This window comes from Acanthochromis polyacanthus, chromosome 12 (assembly GCF_021347895.1).
Source record: "Acanthochromis polyacanthus isolate Apoly-LR-REF ecotype Palm Island chromosome 12, KAUST_Apoly_ChrSc, whole genome shotgun sequence".
NCBI classification, from domain to species: domain Eukaryota; kingdom Metazoa; phylum Chordata; class Actinopteri; family Pomacentridae; genus Acanthochromis; species Acanthochromis polyacanthus.
The window spans coordinates 32,984,160-33,007,516 of NC_067124.1; the positions used below are offsets into that span (position 1 = coordinate 32,984,160).

General features: G+C 43.4%; 1 protein-coding gene across 1 annotated transcript in view; it reads left to right on the forward strand.

Annotated features, from left to right (window-relative positions):
* nphs1 (NPHS1 adhesion molecule, nephrin) overlaps window positions 1–23,357 on the forward strand; it is a 57,966-nt gene that overhangs the window by 19,400 nt on the left and 15,209 nt on the right. The window contains exons 5-27 of the mRNA XM_051957124.1: window positions 1,544–1,666; window positions 2,411–2,492; window positions 5,089–5,192; window positions 6,960–7,081; window positions 7,304–7,475; window positions 8,667–8,824; window positions 9,796–9,937; window positions 11,667–11,791; window positions 11,890–12,058; window positions 12,251–12,380; window positions 12,555–12,727; window positions 13,428–13,568; window positions 14,115–14,255; window positions 15,557–15,678; window positions 16,276–16,435; window positions 16,588–16,744; window positions 17,039–17,190; window positions 20,283–20,394; window positions 20,478–20,659; window positions 20,772–20,822; window positions 21,150–21,272; window positions 21,852–21,903; window positions 22,228–22,360. Of these exons, the coding sequence (XP_051813084.1) occupies window positions 1,544–1,666; window positions 2,411–2,492; window positions 5,089–5,192; window positions 6,960–7,081; window positions 7,304–7,475; window positions 8,667–8,824; window positions 9,796–9,937; window positions 11,667–11,791; window positions 11,890–12,058; window positions 12,251–12,380; window positions 12,555–12,727; window positions 13,428–13,568; window positions 14,115–14,255; window positions 15,557–15,678; window positions 16,276–16,435; window positions 16,588–16,744; window positions 17,039–17,190; window positions 20,283–20,394; window positions 20,478–20,659; window positions 20,772–20,822; window positions 21,150–21,272; window positions 21,852–21,903; window positions 22,228–22,360 (3,026 nt within the window). The remainder of the gene's footprint in view (window positions 1–1,543; window positions 1,667–2,410; window positions 2,493–5,088; window positions 5,193–6,959; window positions 7,082–7,303; window positions 7,476–8,666; window positions 8,825–9,795; window positions 9,938–11,666; window positions 11,792–11,889; window positions 12,059–12,250; window positions 12,381–12,554; window positions 12,728–13,427; window positions 13,569–14,114; window positions 14,256–15,556; window positions 15,679–16,275; window positions 16,436–16,587; window positions 16,745–17,038; window positions 17,191–20,282; window positions 20,395–20,477; window positions 20,660–20,771; window positions 20,823–21,149; window positions 21,273–21,851; window positions 21,904–22,227; window positions 22,361–23,357) is intronic.

The window sequence follows — 23,357 nt, forward strand, 5'->3', positions numbered from 1 at the left end:
GGATGATGGAGTGAACGAGAGATAAGAGGAACAGGCCGGCATGAGCGAGCGAGGGAAAATTAGATACCTGCCTGCCTCATTTGTGAACATATCATTATTCTTATTTTAGGATTTGTTAGGCTGCCAGACACTCCTTGAGCACAACAAGTGATGCGCCTATGTGAATTGTGTGGGCCTGAGTAGATTGAGAGTGCAGGGGCTGTCAATAGATGCATGGCCCAGTCATCTTCTCGGGGAAGAGGGGGGAAAAACAAACAAATGCATCTCATTATTGCTGCGCGCGCCTCTGCGGTGCTCTGGGTAACCCATCACAGTCCACACAGATTCAATTGCTTCTTTTAAATCAGTTTGAAGCTGCAGCCACATCTCATCTGTCTCAATAGCAGACTGGAGCCAATGGGCGACTCTGCACACAGCAACAGCTCCTCCTAGTGGCTGATTGTTGACTGGACGTGCCAAAAAAGGTGGAGAGGGGCTGTTGAATGGCTGGCTGGTTTGGTTGCTTGTGGTCCAACTGTTCAGCCATACATTGGCACTGGATTTATCTCAGAATTCAGCAGCAGCTATCTTGCCTGTCATCCTCTGCAGCCCATCTTATTCTCACGTCTCTTTCTTGCCATATCCCTTTCCTCCTCTGCCAGTCTTTCATGTGTCTCTCGCACACATGTATCCTTCCTGTACTTACCAACTCCCCATTCTGTCTCTTAACTCAGGCAGCCTTTGCACTTGATCTCTGATGAAAGAAAAACAACCTTCACAGTAACCATAGTTTCTAATTCTACAGGCTCACCCACTCACTAAAAGCTGGCACAATAGACGGTTATTTTTTCTGTACTGTGTGCATGATTTAACTGATGGTCTTGGTAAAGGGTAACAAACAGATCTGCAGAAATCTCTTTGATAATTAGTTGGTGACAGATTTCTCTATTCACTGCCAAACAATTTTTTGGTCCCTTGTGTTAAAAGCTATGTTTTTTTTTCTTTCTTTTTCTGGAATCCCTATTTATGGTCAGATAAAAGGATTGTAGAGTAGAACAGTAGAGAAGTGAAGCCTGCTTTGATCAGTCCAGAAAGCACATATTTAGCTTGGGGGTGATCTGAGTAGAGAAGTGTTTGGTGTTTGCTATGATAGATTAGCACTGGATTGGTTTCATCACTGTTTCATCTCTGTATTCTCTTCTTGTCCACAATTTGTATTCAAACGCAACAGAACATCAAACCTCACTGTAGTAAATCACTCAAAAACTGACAGTGTGACATCCCAGTCACTCCAAGATGCTACATCCATATTATCATATCACTGCACAAGCTAATATCCATCTGTTATAGCAGTAGCTTCCACTAACCAAACATTAGTGATTTACACCTAACAGCCATAACATTAAAACTACAAAAGAGCTCTGCTTGGTTTGCAGCATTGTTTAGGTGGAAGGCAGGTTTCAAAATAACACCCAATATCCAAATAACATGCAGAGTGTTGCTTTGTAGCTAAATGTATTGATAAGATGAGCATGAAATCGCAGCTGTTGCTTCTCTGCCGCAGTTCCTCCATCCAAGCCATTCGTCGAGATGGACCTGGAAACACCTTGGGTGGCAGGGAAAAAGTACACCGTGACGTGCGTCGCCCCTGACGCAAAGCCCATGGCGGAAATCACACTTTATAAAGGTGAGTCACCCTTTGAGCTGCATTGAATTTGATAGCGATGGCCACCCTGATGAGCAAAGGGCAGCGGCCATTGTTTGATATTCCACTTTCTGGGATCTCAATAGGCCACAACCTGAATATTTAAACATGAAAACATAGCAGAGGATAAAATGCAAGTTCAGTAAAGACTTTCTTTTTTTTTTGGTTTCACAGTTTTTGAATAGCAGAGTTGAAAAGGAGCAGACTCTGTGTGGGAAGAAATAGCCCGAACATTTGAATTTCCAATTTCCACCGACTTTACAATTGCATGTACGGTGAATGTATCACAAGTTTCCTCGTTGTTTGCAGCAACGACTACAATTTTCCCACTCTTTTGTTTTTACCTCTTGCTCCCCTGTCTCGCCTATTATACAGCATCGAGCTGAAACAGATATGTTGTGTGAATTCGTCTACAGGCTTGTGCTGCAGGTCCAAGGTGTATAGTTTCTTCTTCTTTTTTTTTTCTTGGTAAAATGTACATCTTTATTGTGTTCAATAAAATGCAGTCTCTTCCTGGTGGTATTGTAATCCCTAACGCTGTTTTGATTTTAATTTAAAGGCAAGTTGAGACAGTGATTTGTACTGTTACTGGATAAACACATTCATCATATTCCAGTATTTACCATTCCACATGAGAATAACACTGGTGTTTGTTTCACATGAACACATTTACGCACAATATTCTGCCTTTTTTTGTGTGCGCCTTCCCCCCATTGTGTCTTTTAGATGGAGTCGAGCTGACAGGTGCAGAGTCTTTCACCATGTCTGGCTCAAAGGATAAGCTTCTGAACACGCACGCCGAAGTAACGTATGTGTTCAGCCGCCTGCCAGACTCATTCTCCTCACCAGCCTGCTCAATCTCTCCAAGTCTGCCTGTGTTGTTTCTTGTTTCCCCCCTTGTTTCCACCACGCTCTTATTTTCTCCTTCTGTCTTAGTGAGTACAATGAATTTCTGCACACAGCGAACTGTTACTTGGCGCCGTGCGATTGAATTAGCTTCTGTCAAATTCACAAAATTACATTCCAGCAGCGAGACAGATCCGATCCTCGCCGGTTCGCCCAGGTGCCTATACATTAAACAGGGCCATAGATTACTTTAATCTCGCATGTCTCCTATGTGTCAAAGATAATAACCTCTTGTCATGTCCTGAGATAACATTGGTGCTGAGGAGCTGCAATATTGTTGAGCTCGCTTGCAGAACAGCGAAGGTTTTAAGCAATATTGATGTTCCTTCCTCATGTTCACACTGAGCATACACAGCAGTGGGCCGTGTGTGATTGTTACAGTTGTCATTGTACTGTAGTTTGATATAGAAGACTCAAACTGAAAAAGACTCTGACTAAATCCACTGTGGAGCTTTCTATGTACATCACAAAGTCTGTTGTTTTAATTTATTGTCACACAGCTCTTGCGAGTGGCTTCACACAGTGGTGGAAAAGTAAATTTACTAGAGAGTTTCTATTATATTCTTATTTGGTGCTTAGAACTACTGGTTATTTTACTTTTTTTCTGCATTAATTATCCAGTGTTTAGCAAAATGCAAAAACTAAAAGAAAAATGTTCGAAAAATTTCTGTAGCAACTTAGTTTTTTCCTCCGTTCTTACCCCATAAGTCACCTCATAACCCCTTAAATTTATCTTTTTACCCGTGTTCAGTGTACACTCACTGGAACTTTGTCATTGCTGCCTACAAAGCTAAGTATTGCAATGACAAATTAACGAAAAACGTCAACATGTTCATAACTGATTTGTCACTGGGTGGAAAATTGCTATGGCAGGGTGTTTCCTTCATTGATTCTTTTCTGGAATCATGTTTTTGCGGCTGACATAAAGGAGAAATCTGCCTCTCGAAGGTCTGTTATCGGGAAGGGCATAAGTCTTCCACACATGCTGATGGATAGAGGGTACACTCAGCCTTACTCACCAGAAATGATGGCAGTGACTGCTGCTGAATGTGTAGGAGGAGGTGCCTACACCAAGCAGCCATTGAAAGTTGCAGATTTGTCACCTAATCCGCATACAATAATCGACAATAATTGCATATAGGCATTCAAAACAATACATGTAAGCAGCCAGTGCACCAGAACGCATAATATCCAGCACATGTACAGATCTGGGTGAGAAATTAAAGGAATAACTCATGTAAAATGTCTTTGTAAGGTGCCACCAGAGCAGCTTCAATGCAATGATACTAAATGTTTCTGGAACTCTGCTGGAGAGATGAACACTATTGTTAAGATATTCCTTCATTTGGTGTTTTGTTAGTCCAAAATCTCTTGTAGGCGTTTGGAAACTGTAAAGCCCATATCACATGACTAAACCCAAATCATGCCAGCAAAATTCCCTCCACAGCAAAACATAACCACGCGATCTTCTTTCTGTAGGCATCAAGGATTCAGGTTTTTCCTTTAAAATGTCACCCCTAATGTATTACCAACTGAATACATAGTCAACAGCACTGAACAGGGCTCATCTGTAAGCATCTGACTAATGTCAGCATGGTACATTTTATGCACGTCTTGTCTCATTTAGAGCTGATTGTTATTTATCTTTGTTTGGATCCCTTAAAGCTTGAAATTATGTTTCTGGGGGAACTTTGGTCTCTTTTGAGGTCCTGACCCAAAGTATTGAAGTTCTCTTTTGGTTAAAATCTAGTTGTTATTTTTTTATTTTAACATGTGCATGTGGTGTTTTCTATATTCTAGGAGGTGCATCGTAAGTGAAATGAGCAGTCAACACCATTGCTTAGCATTTAGACCTTGAAACTGCAGCGTATCAGTGATAGCCTTAAAAGGTCGAATTCAAATAGGCAAGATTTTCAGAATCAGAATCAACTTTATTGTTATTGCACACTTTCATATACAATGAAATTTGGTTTTGAGCTGCCCTGAATGTAGCAGCAAAACTAAGGAGCCAATCCTATCAAGGGTAGGGCTCTATTATTGTCAGGTTCAAACACGTATGGATGAATTACACTAATCTCACAACTTGCCCTTGTAGTGCAGAGTAAGCTTGAACAGACTTGGAGGTGGGCTGGTGTGCTCGATCTGCAGAGGGGTGGTTGGGGTTTGGGGTAGATTAAAACTTCAATATGAAACTTTGAAGCACAGATGGTTGAAGTTTAATCAGTGACTGAAGAAGTGCGTAAAGAATCTAATAGTCGTACACAATAATATATCAATCACGTGGGGACATTTGACTTGAATTAGTGATGCGTCTGTATTTTAGATTTCAGTTTACATTACCAGGCTATATTTAGAATATTGTATTAATGCATTGCAATTAAGGCAATGATTTGAATATCACTGCCGAAATATAACAGTGATGTGATATTTTTAGCTTGGATCTGTCAATATAATTTGTCTTTTGTGCTTATTTCTTCCGTCCTTCTGTGTTCGCAAAGGGTCACCGCTGTGAGCTCTGACAACGGGAGGCAGTTGGCGTGTCGTGCCAAGAACTCCGCCCTTTTCCAGCCTGTAGAGACCAGAGTGACCATGAGCGTGTACTGTGAGTTTCTCAACCTGTCTGCAAGCTGACAGTCAACACCCCCCTCTTTTTTTTTCTTGGGAAAAAAACCCCAAAAAAAACACACTTGTGTGCTCAGCCACACAGGAACTTCAGCCTCAGGGGGACCCAAAGGTATCTGGCCTTGTGCACTCACTCTGTGTTAGTGGTCCAAGGAGAAACATTCAACCTGAAGGCAAAGTCACACCTACTTCAAAACAACATCAGCAGGGGGAACCTTGTGAACATCCAATTCTCAAGACAGCCCCTGCTGGACTGAGATTGATATGACCACAGCAGGTCCATGGTGGAGTCTGGCGCTGTCAAATAACATGCCAACCTGTGATTAAATTACTTTAGATTTATCGTTTTATTGAGTAATCTTGAAATTATTTACACCCTAAATTATTGCCCCAATATTAACCAAGCACAATTATTAGACAAGCTCAGATGGATTATACCAACAAGGCTTCTGTTGCAGATTTTTTAACAATATTATCATAACTAATATGGAAAGCTAGGGCCATGTCGGTTAGCAGTAATAAATCCTGCAAACCTAACCCAGCTGTGTTTGCGCTCATCAGCTCAAATTAAATTTAGAATCCACCAAGGCAGGAAATGAAGCCAGTTTCTGTTGCCATTTCTTTCATGTTAATATCACAAATTGTGGGACATTATGTAAGAAAACTGTTGCTGCAGCACTCGAAGGTTAGTTGACACGCGTGCTGTCTCTGGCTTTCATTGCATTTTGGTGTTCTTTTTTGTTTTTTGCTCTTATTTGGCAAGGCAACAATGAAAGCTATTGTTGCTGAATGTGCAAACAGTGTGACACTGCAGCTGCTGTTTACTACAGTAGGTTTAGTATTTTCTACCCTGTTGATCAGTTGAAGTAATTGATTGCCGAGGCCTTAGAGTCTACCCACCTGCTTCTCCCAGGACTAAATCATGTTGTTGATTAAAGTGGAGCGGTGCTGCTGACACTTTCAGCAAGCGAGCGCTCCCTCCAGCTCGGCTGCCATATTATCCACAGGCCGACTAGACATCTTAATGTTGTCTCTATCTATGCTAGACGCCGCCACCGCTGCTGTTTTAACAATCACCAATAACCGTACCCACTCCTCCCTTCCTCTCTGTCTCCCTGCCCTGCATTAAACAACATGGGCTCTCCGCTAAAGTGCTAATGTTGCAGAACTTGGGACCACCGCTGCAGTCTTACTCAGTATGCCAACCCATCAAAGCCAGCGCGGTGGCCATTTTCAGCCAGCCAGATTGTTAGCAAGGTGGCAATTTGTCATGCTGGCCCAGGGTCTGCAGTCTGCTCGCTGAAACTGATTGCAGCAATAACAAAGGCCCATCCTCTTCTAATTTATTTTACTGCATATATTTTATTCAAGGAGGCTGTAATTTATTCATATTTCACGTTGCCTTATTACTGTTTGAACATCTGTTATTTTGCTTTATGGACTGGATCCAGCTCACTGCTCCCTTAATACTTAATGCTTTCATCAGATCTGGACCTCTTATCCCACAGTCATGTTGAATGTGACCAATTTATTGGCCCTGTCTCAACAAATAGGCATGCTCCCCACTCATTTGCCAAGAGTGTTCTCATCGCAGTGCAGTTTCTTTTTTATGCTGCCCTATTGATGTCTTCTCCATACCTCTCTTCCTTTGAGTTACTATACCCCTTTTCTTCCCTCACCTTTTTGGCCCTCTATGCCATTCCCCTTTGTTAAAACCGTTTTATTTTTGTCTCTCATTTCCCGACAGTCCCGCCTCTGCCTCCAGTTATTATGGGTCTGGAGAGAGAGGAAGTCAAAGCGGGGAGGATGCTCGTGTTGCAGTGCGTGTCTCATAGTGGAAACCCCCTAGCCACTCTCCACTGGACCAAGGTAAATCTTCTGCACCATCTGTTAAGGAGGCTTTGTAACACGCTGTCACACTGGCAAAATGAGCCAATTTTAGTTTTAAAATTCGCTGCGTCCCAGAAGCATCCCATTCTTAGCAGCTTCTGTTCTCCGCCGCCTGCACCATATGGGGAAACTTGCAACTATTCAAGCATTCTGTTGCCTTTTTGAGTGTCATGTGTTCATTTTTCTTTCCTTGTCTGTCAGGACGGAGAAGTTCTGTCCACAACTTGGGAAGAGGATGATGCGGCGCAGAAGTCCAGCAGCATCCTCAGACTAAAGATCACCCCTGCTGACAACCAGGCAGTGCTGTGCTGTGAAAGCATCAATCTGGTGTCCCTATCTCCTCTGTCTGTCAGCCGCAAAATAACTGTGCTCTGTGAGTGAAAATAACGCTTAATATAGTGCTGGAACACACACATGCACCGACGCACACAAAGCCCCTGCCAAGGCTCCCTGATTATGGATTATTAAAGATATGAACATGAGGCGGAGGAATGTAGTAAGTCTTACCTCCAAAACCAATTCTTTTGCTGTCCCAGCAAAAATTACAATGTTAATATCATTAATGAAACTAATGGTTATTATAACTGCAGCCCGTATTTCTGACTGCCTCCAGATTAGAATCGCACTATGCTCTTTGTTAGCTGCTACATTAGTTCCTCAGGCATTAAAAGCTACACTTTGTGCAAGAGTAACGCCCATGGTTAATAGATTATACTTTTTCTCTCTGAATATGAAATGTTTGTTTCAGCAACAATAAAACAAATACAGAATTAATATTCAGCAGCCTTGGTGCATTGAGTCTAACAATAGCCTGATTTCCACTACAGAGCCAGACAGTGTAAGTCAGAGCTTTAAATGCTGTCTGATTGATGCACCTATTTTATGGAAATATGATTGGGATCAGCCCTTGCAGAAACCTCCCAGCTCATGCTATGTAAATGTATCTGAGGTTGCACCTGCACCTTCCCCATTTCTCACCAAGTCCACAACAGGCTCCGGTGTCGTGCCTCCCAGTCATCCGTTCAGGGATGTCGAAAATGAACTGCTGACTGCCTGACTGTGCTCTAGGCGCAGTCAGAAGCTGGAGGGCAGAGAGTCAGATTCACTGGTGAAATACGAATATGCCTCTTTTGCCATACAGCACTTGCGTGATATCAGCCGTCTTTGTGTGTGCCGTGCACAGACCCATGCGGGATAAGACTCAGATGATTTACATACATGACCCCCTCCTTCCCCCAAGTATGCCAGCTCAGTCCCCAGCCTTTGTATTCCCCTGAAGGCTTTACACAACCTGCATCACTTTGCCTGCAGCTATTGTACCCTTTCTCCCCCTCTGGTTAAAACGAAGCAGACTTTTAGAAACCACAATGAAAACCCCCTGAGAAAACAAGTTGCCACTCAAAGTGATTTTCCCTCTCACCCTTGATACAGCTCTGTGTTTCACATCCAAAAATAGTTGCGCTGCCGCTGTGATCAGAATAGGGAGCTGTTGAATGTACTATTCATGGTGGCGTTTTTTTTACTGACTCGTCTTTGTATGTTCGCCTATGTATGTGTGCATCAGTCGAGCCGGAAGAGCTGACGCTGTTGGGTTCGTTAGTGGCCGTCGAGGGGCAGGAGTTGGAACTGAGCTGCTACGCCTCCTCCAGCAATCCCCCCGTCGACATCCGCTGGTGGCTCGGCTACAAGGAGCTCAACGGCACTGTTGTCACCATGGAAGAGGTGGGACTACGTGGCGCGCAACTTGCACAAAGCTGGAATTTATCTAACTAAGCAGGCCAACAAAACAGCACCACGTTTAAGGTCATGCTGGTCAGTTTAAACAGAGTACTAAAAAATGGTCTGTTTTTGTTTCTTTTCTATGAGCACTAAGCAAAAGGCAGGAAAGTTAAAGCACAAAAATATTTCCCTTCAGTCAAGCTTGCCTTAAGGGTAACAACAAAAAAAAACCTATTAAAATGCCCCCCCCAACACCATTGAATTAGGAGAATTTTCAGTGTGAGATTTGACCCCGTGTGAACCTTTTATAGTTGGAAGAAAATAGCATGACCATGAGCATTTTCTGAATAGGCCCGCTGCAGCTCCGTAAATGAATTAGTGGATTCCGAAAAGAGTATTCTGCAGCTCTTCTCCTCTTTTGTGTATGTTAATAAGATCAAAGTGAATAAAAGCTGACACAGAAGATGAGTATTATTAAACAAGCTCTTTATTCATCTGGCAGCAGCATTTTCATTTTGATCTCACACGAGGCACTCAGTGTGCTGTATGTGAGCTTTAATGCATGTGAAACAGCGTGGGGTTAATGAAGACTGACGCTCCTGTCCAGTGTCTTTGTTCGTCTTTCTGACTGTGGCTTTTTACAGTAATCACCACAATAATAGCTTTAATAACCAGATGTGCTGCATAGGCATGACCACTATCAGGCAGGTGCAAAATGACACTTTGCTCAATTTATAACAGTGTGCAAAGCGGGAGAGTCAGATGAATATGCTTATTTATCACAGGCCATGCACAACATCCGTTATTACAGCAGCTAATTTGCCATCTGTATTCGCCAAGACAAACCGGTGAGGCTTGTTTTTCCTCCCTCGTTTTTTTCCCCCCTCCTCTCTGTCTCTCTCCTACAGCTGATGATGGCAGACCCAGGCTGTCTGTCCCCAGACTGAACTGTCATGTGTGCTTTGTGTCTGCAGGGAGCCAATGGGGGGATGACAACCATGTCCAACATGACCCACCGGGTCTCCCGGGAGGAGGATGGGTTGAAGCTCACCTGCGAGGCTTTTAACAAGGGGACGCACTTCTCCAAAACCGAAATCGCTCAACTCAGTGTGTACTGTAAGTAAGTTTAGATGCTTGAAACTTTTTAAAGAAACTTTTAATCATGTATAACCATCCTGAGAAATCTCCACTAAGAGTGAAATTTTTATTAGGTGACATTTTTATGTATCTATACACATCATTCAATGTGTGGGAGGGAAACTTTAATTACAACTCTGAATTAGAATCGAGAAACTATTTAACAAAAGCATAAATGCAGTAATGTTTTATTAAATTTCATCCATTCTTTTTAACATAGGGTAATAAGTACAGAACAGATGTCATGAAGCAACCAAGTATGGACTGTACTAGAAATGATAATAGATTCAGAGTGGGGACATAGACCAGAAATCACTAATCAGTCGAGTCTGTGCCACAGATCTGCAACACAGAGTCCAGGGGGTTCTTGATGGTGCTCGTGGAATGTTGTCCTGCTTGTTCTAAAGGGTTCGATAGAGGTGAGGGACATCATGTTGGACATCGAAACATCCCACAGATGTTGAATTAGTGACATATCTGGAGAGTCTGCAGGCTGTGATAGGACTAGAATATTTTTAGCTACTATAGAAGGGCAGTGCATATTCTGGTGACAGAAGGACATGCTTTGTCTTGTTGAAACTTTAAGTAATGAATGGGATAACTATGGGTGTAAGGGTTTCATCTGAATATTGTTGGGCATCGAGATTGCCATCCATTAACGCAGACATCTTCTTTGCCCTTCCTATGGGGCACTTACTGAATAATGTTGACATTTGCCTGGGGACAGCAAACTCAAGTTTTGCCATCAACAAAATTCATCAGTGAAGGAATGACAACCGTCCTCCATATTGCTAGTGTCTAATGAATATGAGTGCTACTACTATAGAGATGATTATAATGCTGTTTTGCTGCAAGGACTTGGTGGGGGCAATGAGTTTGCAAACCTACTTTGTGAGGCAATTCCTCAAAGTTTGAGCAAACATTATCTGGTTGTGTATGCCATCAAATCATCTGCAGACTTTGAATACGATCTAAAATTAATTTACAGATGGACAAGTCACATGCAATAACTCCAGGCTCAGGCAGTGACACGTGGTCTTTGGTCATTTTGCAGATTGTCTGTCGTACCATGCTGTCTGAAATGATTTCTTAGCCACCAAATGGTGGAGTTGTGGACATCCAAGTGCCTGGTTACAGCTATGACTGACGTGCCAGCATCCAGCATGCCAACAGCCTGTTCTCATCTTCCTCTTGTCATTCGTGGTGTTGTTTCATTTCAACAAAGTTGCATTTAAGGTGGCCTTTTACAGTCACTGGTTGAAGGAGTGTCTGTCTACTTATTGCACTATCATTGTCCTTAGAAGCCACACTGGACATGACTGTGAACCATGGTTGAGAATTGATCACCAGTTGAACTTTTCATGTACAATTGACTACATTTTCTCCTTTAAATTCTCTAAACGGAGCAATAAAAATAAGATTTTCAACTTTTTCTCTCAGTCGGAAAAGAATACCACTTGCATGCTGCATTTATAATTCTCTTCAGTGTGTTATCCAGGTCTGCTTTGTCATACTTGTGTTCGAGGAAAAGTTTGTTGAACAGATGTTCAAATTGAAATTCATACAACTTACATTAACTTCAGCTTTTTTTTTTCCAGAGGCCAGCAAGGGTCTTTCCTGAGAATATATAAACAACTAGTCTGCTAAAGTTGAATGGGAAAGCAGAATTGTTAATATTTACGAGCTATTTGCAAAACTTTTACAACAGATCCTCCTCAAAAAGTATGGCTTGACGCTCCGCCTCAAGACGTCCCCCTCCGTTCGGGGACCACGGTCCGTCTGGTCTGTTTCTCCACTGGAGGGAATCCCACTGGGACTCTGACGTGGTTCAAGGTGAGCGTGTACTGTTTATGCATGCCTCTCTGTATGCATGCATTGAGTTGTTTGTACAGTGTACATACAGTGCTCTGTAACCTACCTTCCTGTTTTAGAATGGGCGGCCAGTGCCTGATGCGCTGAAGCAGACGTCCTTTGATATGGGTGTAGCTCGTGAACTTGTCCTGGTCCTGACAGCAAGCGACAACATGGCTGCATACCGCTGCGATTCCACAAATAAAGCAAAAAAGACCATCTCTGCACACACTAAGCTCATGGTTCACTGTGAGTAAGACTGGACCCCTAATAAACACCACTTGACCTTTCTTCCATTCTCCGCAGCGAGAAAAGCGCAATATGAGATAAATGGATTTGATATAAACCCAGTGACACAGATTTTTAGCGACAACACTTTACACTCTTGATACAATCAGTGAGTCAAGATTGGATTTTCTTGTTTACTTCGTGGCTCTCCAGTTACAGCAGTAAGCATGAAAATCACAACCAAACAGGAGGTGCTTCGGCGGGGCGAAGTGTTAAGCCTGGACTGCCTATCTGGGAGCAGTAACCCCAAGGCCAGCATTTCCTGGAGCATGGGCCCATACAGGTTTGGATACAGCACACGATGTAGAAATCTCCTGAAAAAATTAGAGCTAATGTACTGTCAAAATGAGTCTAAATGACAGATTTGTGTCCTGTTTAATGTGGAAATTTGCACGATTGTTTGGTGAACTTGAAATCCTTTGTTAATTGGATTTACTGGATGAGATTTGTGTTGTAGGTTCCAGGGAGTCGAGCAGGCGCCCAAGAGAGCTCAGTTTGGTGGTGTTTCAGTGCTCAGTTCTCTATCGCTGAATCTGAGTTCACAGCATCACAACCAGAAGGTCATTTGCCAGGCCTACAGCCCCGTGTTGGCAGAAGGGGCCAACACATTCTTCCAGCTCAATGTGCTTTGTAAGTCCAGAACCATTGGTGCATTTCCTTCTTTTCTGGCGTGTTTGTTTTTCTTTTTCTTTGGTGAGTGACCAAGAGATGTGGTTTGCATAATTCTCAAATGATGCATGCTGATCAGTAATGCCGGGCATGAAAACTGCTTTGCTGGTGTACTTCTGCAGTATATTTATGTGCTTTTTTTTTGTTTACTGGAAACCTTTGTTGTTGTGATTTGTGGGTCTGTTGAGCTCTGCGGCTGTGTGTCCTAATTGTGCATTTGCTTTGCTGCATGGCCATGTTTGTCTTTGATGCCATTTCACAGGCAGCAGCCAGCCACTGCTTCAAAGCTTGGTACTGTGTATGAGCATGAAGGAATGTCACTGTGTGTTTGTGCGGAGCTGCAGTTGGACAACGGTACTGTCACTCGTCGTTTTAATGCCTGTCCCTCTCCCTCCCGCGCAGCCTTACTCCCCCGTTGTCTAAGTGTGTGAAGTTGGTTAGATGTGGAATTACTGGTGGGATGTTAGCTTTCTACTGGTTAAACTCTCATTAGTGTGTCTTATTGCTTTCATGCTCAACATGTTTCGCGTGTCTTTGTGCTCACCCTTGCTGCTTCTGTGGGCCTGAAGTTCGTATCCTTGTCTCTGCTCATGTATTTTTTATTGTTTTTGGTGTAAATCCAACTTACTGTAGCTGTAATTCTGTGATTCTTTTGCATCAGACCCACCAGAGTTCAGCCCAGACCAGCCAGCAGAGGTCCAGGTGGTGGAGGATGACATGGCAACCATCCCACTGCTGGTCTCCGCTAACCCAGAAGAGGTCTCCTGCATTTGGCTGCACCGCAGGGAGAAGCTGGTCAAAGGTGATCTGCGGCTGTGTGATGGCTCTATAAACCAGGTCCTAGTTGAGCTGAGCCAGCAAGTAAGCACTCAGCTCTGCCATTCAGGGTCTGAATAAAACATGGCAGGTTAGCCAGCATGGGACCCTGCCAAATGTGATTCTCATTACGGCTCTAATGTATGCAGTCTAAATGAGGATTGCTGTCTCCCTGAATACAACACAACGGTTCTAAACCTGGCTTCTCCTCCAGGCCGGTGTCATCAGGGCCATGCTGCACCCACTCGCTTTTTCTGTTAACTCTGTTAGCTCCATTATACGCAGCAGACACTATAATTTGACTGTATCTTGAATGCAGGAAACCCACCTCTTACATTTTGAGTGCTCTGGTACAGAAGGTGTCTCTCACGCAGCCTATTGTTAGGTTGATGTGGGAATCCAGCCAGGCCAATCAATAATGCAGGATTAGATGTCACTTAGAGACCAGTGGCCAGAGGACATGCAGTTGATGAGCATGTAATGAATACTTAATTGACCATTGGTTTGCGTGTGTGCGTGTGTTTTTGTAAAGAGGGGGATTTGCGCTACCACTGGTCAGACGACTACTCGCTGGAGATCAAGAACGTGACGAGGAAAGATGCCGGAGTTTACACTGTTGAGTGTGCAAATGAAGAAGGTGGCAACCAAACCTCAATCAGACTGGATGTTCAGTGTAAGAACTCAGAGAATAGCTGAGCAGACACATGTATCATTTCACCCACACAAATGTTTACTATGCTTCAGTGGAGAGAACTAAGTAATAGTTCAGAGGGATTAATAGAAAAATGGACAAAAGAGAAAATGAGTTAAAGTGAAAGAAAGGCTGGGAGAGAAACAAAAAAGCAGTACTTTTATTATAATCATTGCCTGCAGTCTATTCATTATTTATCTATCTTTTCAGCAGGTTAACAGTTGTACCTGTGGTTCCCGTAGGTCAACTACATCATTTATCTCCATTGAACAGCATTCTGCCTTTAAATAAGGAGACTGGGAAGAGTTTCTCCTGCGAATAATTGTCCATTTTGTGCCTAGAATCAGAATCTGTAGGCTGCATGTATCTGAACTGTGTGCTAAAGCTGCGAAGTATCAACGTTGTCAGTGCATCCGGGCTGACAAACTCAGACAGCACTGACTTTCAGCTCCTCCCCACCAAACGTGCCTCCTTCATTAGGCCTCCATCCAAGGACGTCCACCTCCACTGCAGCCCCAGGCCCTGCCTCGAGCTCCAGGCCCTTCTGCCCCGATACTAATGATTTAATAATGGGAGTGTTGAAAATGTAGGTCTCCCCGATTCACCAAAAGCCCATGGTACATGCCTAATGGATTCTGCCATCCTGATCGGACTGGGCTTGACAGTTGTAGATATTCATTATGTATGGAGGATTGTAGTAGCTTTTATGTGTGGCGGTGTAGGCCACTTAACAATGTCGGTCTTGGTTAAGAGGCCAACATGGGTGGATTCCACTCACCCAGAGGTATGTGTCTTGCTAGTGTTTCCCACCACTGTTCTTCAAGAGGAACACAGGTTTCGACAAGTAGGCACTAATGGCCTTACTGTTGCAAGTACATGGCACCCGTGGGAAGTATAAAAAGTTTGGAAGGTAGAGGCGAACAAAGAGAAGAAGAGGAGCCACGTTGTCAAGGAGGAGAGAAAAAAAATTAATGGACAGATGGATAAAGAAAGGAATTAAAGGAGAGGCAATTAGTCAGTCTGCTAGTTCAGAGTGGAGATGTGCTCTCCTTGGAGGGCTTCATGGGTCACATGACAAATTTTCAGTTTGTTTGCGGAAGTTCCAGTATATAGACAACTTAATGGTATTGTATCCAAAGCACAGAGGCCAAATTTCAATGGGGTTATGAACATTTTCAAAGGCAAACAAGTGTAAGAGTAATTATAGCAATGCGGCATGCTTATTTAATGGGTTGCAAAATAATTTGTCTCACCCTGACATTGTCCCTTTTTCTTTCTCTCAGATGCTCCCAGTGTCAAAGCAGAGAAAGACCCTGTGCTTGTGAACCTGGGGGAAACTGCAGACCTGATATGTGTGGCGGATGCCAACCCCATTATATCTGGCATGTTCTCCTGGAAATGGCTGGTGAGAGCTACGCAGGCACAGCAACAGCCATCCCCCTAAATTATATTTCCTTTATCTGGCTTCTTTTCTATTATTTTATCCGTTCTTACCGTTTATCACTGGCCTTTTGTAAATGCACAGATGCACCATATTTCACTGGCTCTAACTATTCTTCCACCCCACCTCTTCCTGCTCCGCACTCTGCCCAAATCCAGAAAAATAGCTTTCATTACTGCTGCGTGACTAAAGGGCACATTCGTCAATGTGGCGTGGTCTCTGTATCTACTGATGCTTTCTCCGGTCTAACCCACCCCCTGGCAGTAGAGTGTGTCCCGCTTTCAACCTGCACTGCCCCTCCTTTTCCTCTTTCCCTGTGGCTCTCCAGCCTTTGGCATTATCCTTCTCTGTCCTTAGAGCTTGTTCCATCGAACGCCCTTCCCATCCAGACCTCGAGCCCTGATGGTTTCCGGCTCAACTCCCTCCCCCGCCCCTCACCGTCCACCTGTCTCGCTCTCACGCTGCAAGACAGGTAGACGGCTATCACCCAGGAGAAGGGGAGTGTTTGTTGAGGGATAGCGGCTGTCTTCTGCTTGTTCCACCTCACTCTGTCTTCCGCAGGGAGAAGGGGAGGTGGAGCTGGAAGAGGAGACCCAGGAAGATGAATCAGGCCTTCTGACCATCCGTGATGTGACTCGGGCTCACGCTGGTCTTTACCGGTGCACGGCGAATAATGGCATCGCACTCCCTGCCAGTGTGGATGTGCGACTGGTGGTGCAGTGTGAGTTGGCTGTATTTATTTTCAGTGTCACAGCGGAACAGAACATTCGCAGAGATTTGTGAGGACGCTCACATGTTTGTGTACCTGTCAATACGTGCACATTTACTCTTGCGTTGCGTGACTAATCTGGCCGCCTATCTCGTCTTGCGCAGTTAAACCTCAGCTCCAGAAAGGACCGCAATGGAGGAAGGTTGCAAGTAGAGGGGATGGCACTACCACAGCCGAGGTCGTGTGTCAGGCGGAGGGCAGTCCTCGTGTCAACTTCTCTTGGGAAAAAAATGGTGTACGCTTAGATTTTGCAAACCCCAGGTCAGGAGGAAGTAGTTTTCCATTATGTTGGTTACATACTGATGAACCCTTGCAGTTCAACACAAACATTATTGCTATTTCTTGCCATTACACTGGGGTACTAAATCCAGACTTAGTGCATTTTGTACTCTGCTTTTCACTATGCAAATACCTGTTTAATGCTTCTTTGATGTGTGAAATTGGATGACATAGAGCAATCTGCAGGACATCACAATCCCTGCTGTCTGTCTGCTCAGGATTCGTCTTTCTCCCCCTGTGTGTGTGTGTGTGGGTGTGCATATGTTTGTGCTGCAGGTATGAGGAGCGGACGGTGAGGGAGGGCTCCTTCCACACCAGCACAGTTCGAGTGGTAAATGTGAGCGCACTCCTGGACTACGCTGTCTTCACATGCACTGCTCGCAACTCGCTCGGGGAAGACGAGCTCGACATCCAGCTCGTCAGCACAAGTACTGTATCCGTGTACATTTCTGGGTCTTTTTTTTTTTTGTGGGTGTGTGTCTCTAGGTGACTGTGGTTCTCTCCACAGCAGCCTTTGTCAATGTGCTGCAAAAACCACAAATTGCTATAATGTCCAATTTCTACAAGCTAAGAGAAAACAACCCTGGTTCAGCTGTGTGTATTTTTAAGATAATCCAGCAGGTTTTTAATCCTCTCAACCCCAAAACTCAGCGGCGAGTTTGAAAGGCATGTTATCTTTAAAGAAATTGCGCCATTTATCACAGCCAGACACTGTACAAACAGAAGGAATGATTGGATTTTTAACTTTCAGACGGTCCGTGAAACTGTTATGCGTCTCATTTGAGAAAATAAACCAACCAAAAATAAACAGTTTGCATCAGATCCTGCGAAAAACAAAACTTTCCGTGTTCCTCGACACAACCGAGGAGTCACGAAGGACAAGAAATTCAGGGAGTATTCAGCGGTGCTTAAAGAGCGTAGAAAGGAGACAAGTTTGGAAACAAATAAATGAGATTGGGGGGGGGATTAAACATGCTTGATCAATGAAATGATTGCAGCTCAGCTCAAAAACGTTATACAGAGGAACAACTTTGAAGATACATTCAGCATGGTGAAACATCTTTTGTGGAGTTGACGTGCAAAGTAGTGTGAAAAACAGAGGTTGTAAAAATGCAAATAGTAAAAATATCAGCAGTATGTAGAGAAGTATTCTTTTCTAGTAGTGGTCACAGCTGTTAAAATGTTTGAAGGCGGTGATTCAACTTCCTTTTTATTCTTTTCTCTTATGATCTACAGCATTGTAAATGTGTCATACATTCCAAAAGACATTTTCCGTTCTCGTCTAGCCATGATTGTGCTGTTCCCGTAGAGGTGCAGGACTTTATATTGCAGAAAAAATGTAATGACTTATTTAGCTTCAGACATAGGGAAATTTTCTCATTTCACAAACATTTAATCCTTCAGTTTAGCTTCGAAATGTTTGTAGGTTGGTTATCTGGCCACCACAAACACTTTAGGATTTAGTCTCATTGTTCTCGTCAACACAGAACAGAGGCGGATTAATAGCTGTTAGAAAGTCAGGCATCTAGTCAGATATAGATCCAGATAAATACCAACAGTTAGAAGAATGAACCACAGCTAAATGGTATATTGTTTATTCACTTGCTTTGGCTTCTGTATCAACTCCACACAGTCTTTTTGCCCCCTTGTGGACAAAACTCACCCACGACTGCTTTAAATAGATGGCAAATGATCAAAGTCAGCGGTTGTGGCACACAACGTGTAGGGATTATTCATATCACATGCTTGGCAGAGGAGCACTGTTTTTTCTTTTGGTTCTAATTTGGCAGCATTTCAAAAATGACTGAATCTGTGCTGCCTTGTCCAAATTTTATCAGCATTTTTCAGCCACATTACAATAGTTTTGCTCCAACCATTGAACATCCAGATTTCTGTAAGCTGGAGAGAGTTGTTGCTCCTGAGAGTCAGCCCTTTAAGTAAACTTATTCCGCCGCTCTATCTCCACCTTATCATTTAGCCTGTAGCACTACTTCACTTCTTCCTCAGATAATGCTGCAGTGATATGCTTTACTCTCCTGGCATGCTTAGACTTTTCTACCTTCAAGCTACCAGTGTATCTGTGCGCTACCTCCATTATCAACACAGTCCAGCTCTCAGCAAGAGCCCACAGCCATCGTTGGACACATTTAATGTTTACTATAAAAACCATAAAATACAATCCAATATTGGCCCTGTTTTTTCCCCAGTCATTTTTTTTCGAGCTGTGAATATTCATAATTAATCTGACGCAGTGATAATAAATTTTATATGCTTCCTTATCATTTTAGAGCCCGAGAGGAAGAGAGAGGGTTTTTTTTTCCTTAGCATGGTGCTTTTTGGATTTGACGGAGAAGAGATCCACATAAGGCTGACCTCTTTGCCCTGGAATCTTATGAGTGGAGCTGATAGTGGGAATTATTTACTTTGCAAACTGGGCTGCTGCCCGGAGCCACAGACGGGTAGAGCATCTCCTTCTTATGTTGCTACTCGACTATCTCTCCTCCTTCTCTCCTTGACTATCTCTTCCTCTGCCCCCAAAACCACCCTCTCTTTTTTTTCCCTATGCTCCAAATGCAAAATAATTCACTTTCCCTTCGCTACCCTGACTGAAGTAGTGCCTTGTGTCAGACTGAAGGCCTGGATATAGGCTCCTTTGATCTTTGTTCACAATATTGATAATAATCAAGGCACTTTATCCTTCATTGCCTAACTTTGGGTGGATAAATTGGACAAATCAGTCACTTTGTTCTGCGAGGGATCAGCCAAAGCTTTGCCCGTGTTGCCTGATCATTCAACAACAAAGCGCGACCCTAAGCTAAAGCAAATGAGGAGCAATGCAAAGCTGTTGCTGTCAAATTTTTTTCTTTTTTTCTTGAGAAGCCCGTGGAATAAACTGTGATTAAGAAGATATAAACTGTTGAGGAAACAAAGCGGCTTTGCAGGCTCACTGACAAGTTTTGTCCACAACGATCATCTCATATAATTTTACTCGCCGTTTTTCATTATTTGTCGTTGGTGGTTATCATCAGTTTTTCCTCATAGAATGTTCCGGGCTCATATTGCAGCACTTGAAATGATGTGTTGTGAGTCACAGCCTGAAATCATACAATTATACAACAACAACAAAGTCCACCCACAAATCAAACATTTTTCTGTGAGGTAAACAGTTATTACCAGCCGTTCTGACATGCACATCTTGTAAAAAAATAAAATAAAATAATCTTTTCAAAAACAGAATATCTTCATTTTCTATCAAGAACATCAGCTCTGCACTCACATTCAGCAATGTCGTTTTCTTTCTATACCAACTCCATAGCAAAGATGTAGGCCTAAGGAAGGTACAAGCCTATGGACCTCATGTGGTATTTCAGTCTGCAAATATAATCACTCGACTTTATAATGACACATATCTCCGTTTCTTAGCACCCACAGCCTTATCAAATACCCCCTGTTGAGTGAAGGCGCTCAGATCTTGAACACATTTGCTTTTCCCACCCCTCTTCATTCCTTTCGCTTTCAGATCACCCAGATCCTCCTTCATCGTTCCGCCAAGTCGGCCTTACCCACGACTCTGTCACGCTGGAGTGGATCCCCGGCTTCAATGGAGGTTTGCAGCAAAGATTCCGCATAAGGTGAAAAGCTGAGGAAAGATGAAGAACGACACCCCTTTTACTTGTCAAAGATCTGTACTTGACAGAGCCTTTTGGGTTGGCAGATACCGTTGGGACCAGTCAATCAGTTCACTGTACATGGACGTCTTTCCTCCCAGTGCAACCACCTTCACCGTCACCGGTCTGCAGCCTGTCACCACCTACAACTTCTCTGTCAATGCCCTCAATGCAATCGGAGAGAGTGGCTATGCTGACAACAATGCAGTACTGACCATCACCACCAAGGGTCAGTTTGGAGTAACCCCAGTTTAAAAGGGCTGAACAGCACCAGCATCTCCCTATTATAAAATTGTTATGATGCATAGAAGTGTGCTTTTGTTCTCTTTTTTTCTCTGTAGAGAAGCCAGAGCCAGAAGGAGTCCCATCAGATGAAGATTCAGTCGCACAGAGTAAGTCTTTAACTACAACTCCCCAGAAAAAAAAAAGCTCTTAAGGGCAGTTGGAAATTGATGTTTGCACAGCAGCTAGCTTCATTTGGCTAAATCATGTTAATGTATGCACCTCCAAGGCTGTTAATGTTTGCTCTACAGGAGTAGCGGTTGTCATGGCAGCCACCCATACTTTTTCCCCTCTGCTAGTTTTTAATCAATAAAGACAATTGAGAGACTGGTTGGGTCTGTCTCAGCTGGTTTTATCTCCACAAATTTCCATATTACTTCCTCTTAAACTTTCATTGTTGCACACTGAGATAATGTTTCTAACGCTTTGCAAACTAGACGCAGGTGGGCTGCCGGCATATCTCACGGCAGTGCTCACAGTGGTGTTCGGAGTCGTGCTGGTGCTGAATTCGCTGGGCTGCTTCTTTGGACTGAGGTGGAAAAAGAGGCGAGGTCAGACAGGTAACCATAATTACCTTTTCATCCGTGGATGTGAGAGTGTTTCCTCCATCACTGTCTGTCATTGAAATGTTCTGATTCCTCGACAAAAACTCCAAAGAGATTACACTGAACCATGATGCAATTGTCAGCTCAGCATCTCACTCTCCCCTCATCTCTCCATGTCCCTCTTTCTATTCGTCTACCCTGTCTCCTCTCCTTTTGCTCATTCTCTAAGCCTCTACCTCCCACCACATTCATCCTTCAAAGCTGTCACTTCTGCGTTTCATCCATATCTTTTATCTCATTTGCTTGCTTTATGTCCTTCCTCCATCCCTCCTTTTGTCTTTTTCAATTTGTTCTTCAGTGTAAGTGTCAAGGTTTCTCCCTCAATTTTGTATATTTTATTCCTCACCTTCCTCTGCCCTCTGATTTTTGCATAGAATTTCTTTTCTCCTCAGCTTACTTGTCTTTCATTCGCTCTCACTCTCCAGTCTTTTTATTGCCTGATCAATTTCGTTATCAAGGATGCGATGCTCCTCTCCTCAAGTTCTAATTTTCCTGATACTAAGCCTCTTTCCTCCTGTTTCTGTATACCCCCAGCAGGGGATAGAGAGGGCAGTGTACTGGATGGAAAGAAGAATGAAGAGGAGGGGTAAGTTAAGGCCCTGCAGTGGAAGTAATAAAGATACACACATCCAATCTACCCCAGTAAGTCTGAGACCTGATCCACTGGCTGATCGAAAACAGCCAGGCTGGCAAAATAACAAGCTTCTGTCAATATCTATTTATATTAGTGTCATCAAACTTGCACCACAATCCTGCAATAAAAGGGCATTGAGAACTTAATGTATGCAGGAAGCAAGTTGCCATATGTGCTGAGTGCTTGATATCTCTGTGAATCCTCACTGGGGGCTGATTATTATGTGTTTCTGGGAAATAAATCATGTAGATGACAAAATCTGATTTGTCTGCACAGGTCAAGTCAGTCAACTGGAAGAAACTCTAACAAGTATGAGAGCAGAGAAAAGATCAACACTGCAGCCCAGCGCACCCTCCTCATTGACTCGGGATCTGAAACAGACAGCAATGCCTACGAGAGCTATGCGGTGGTAAGAGCTGGAGGGAGGAGGAGGTGGAGAGGGAAGAGCGGGTTGAGGAAGAGAAAAGGGCAATTGAAAAAATATCCAGAGACAGAGAGAAGGTTGAGTAAACAGATGAGGGGAGGAAAGAGGTTAGGCAGAGGGTGAAGAGATCTGGCAGGAGAGGAAGTGGAGAATTCAGCCATAACAAGGAAAATGGATAGATAAACTAATGAAACCTTTAGCTGTGCACAGAGATGGAACATAGATCAATACCTCACAATTAGCATTCAAAATACACATCGATCCGGGAGAAATTATCATTTTGTACTTTAAGAAAGGCCAACAAGGATTTGAACCTTGAAGAAAACTGTTTAGTGAGCTAAAAGAAAACGGATAACACTGTGCTACCAGAGGAGCACGAATCCTCAAATTCCCATGGAGGCACAATTCACCTCGCCTCTAATTTACCTGCATTTCCTTATTTACCTGTAGAGATTTCTAGTCTTTACTGGAAGCAGTTTGTTTTTATTATATCTCTGCAGCTGCAACGGTCGAAGCCAGGGACATTGTGCTTTCGGGGATGTCCGTCCGTCCTAATTTCACGAACATGATATCTCTTAAACGCCTTTAGGGAATTTCATTAAATTGGGCACAGACGTTCTCTCGGACTTGCAGATGACCTGATCAGATTTTGGTAGTCAAAGGTTGCTGTGATCTCATGTCCATCCGTCCCATTCTTAAGAGTACAATAGATCAGGAATGTCTGGAGGGAATTTCATTACATCCTTTGCAAATATTCACTTGGACTCAACCATGAACAGATTAGAATTTGGTGGGAAAAGGTCGCTATGATCTGATAAAACTATTCTCAGCCATAAATTAAGAATCTGCACACAAATTAAGACGTAATTTCACACGGAGGTCTGTCCATCCATCAATCCATGCTCTATACACCGCTTTATCCTCATTAAGGTCGCAGGGGGTGCTGGAGCCTATTCCAGCTGACTTGGGGTGAAGGCAGGAG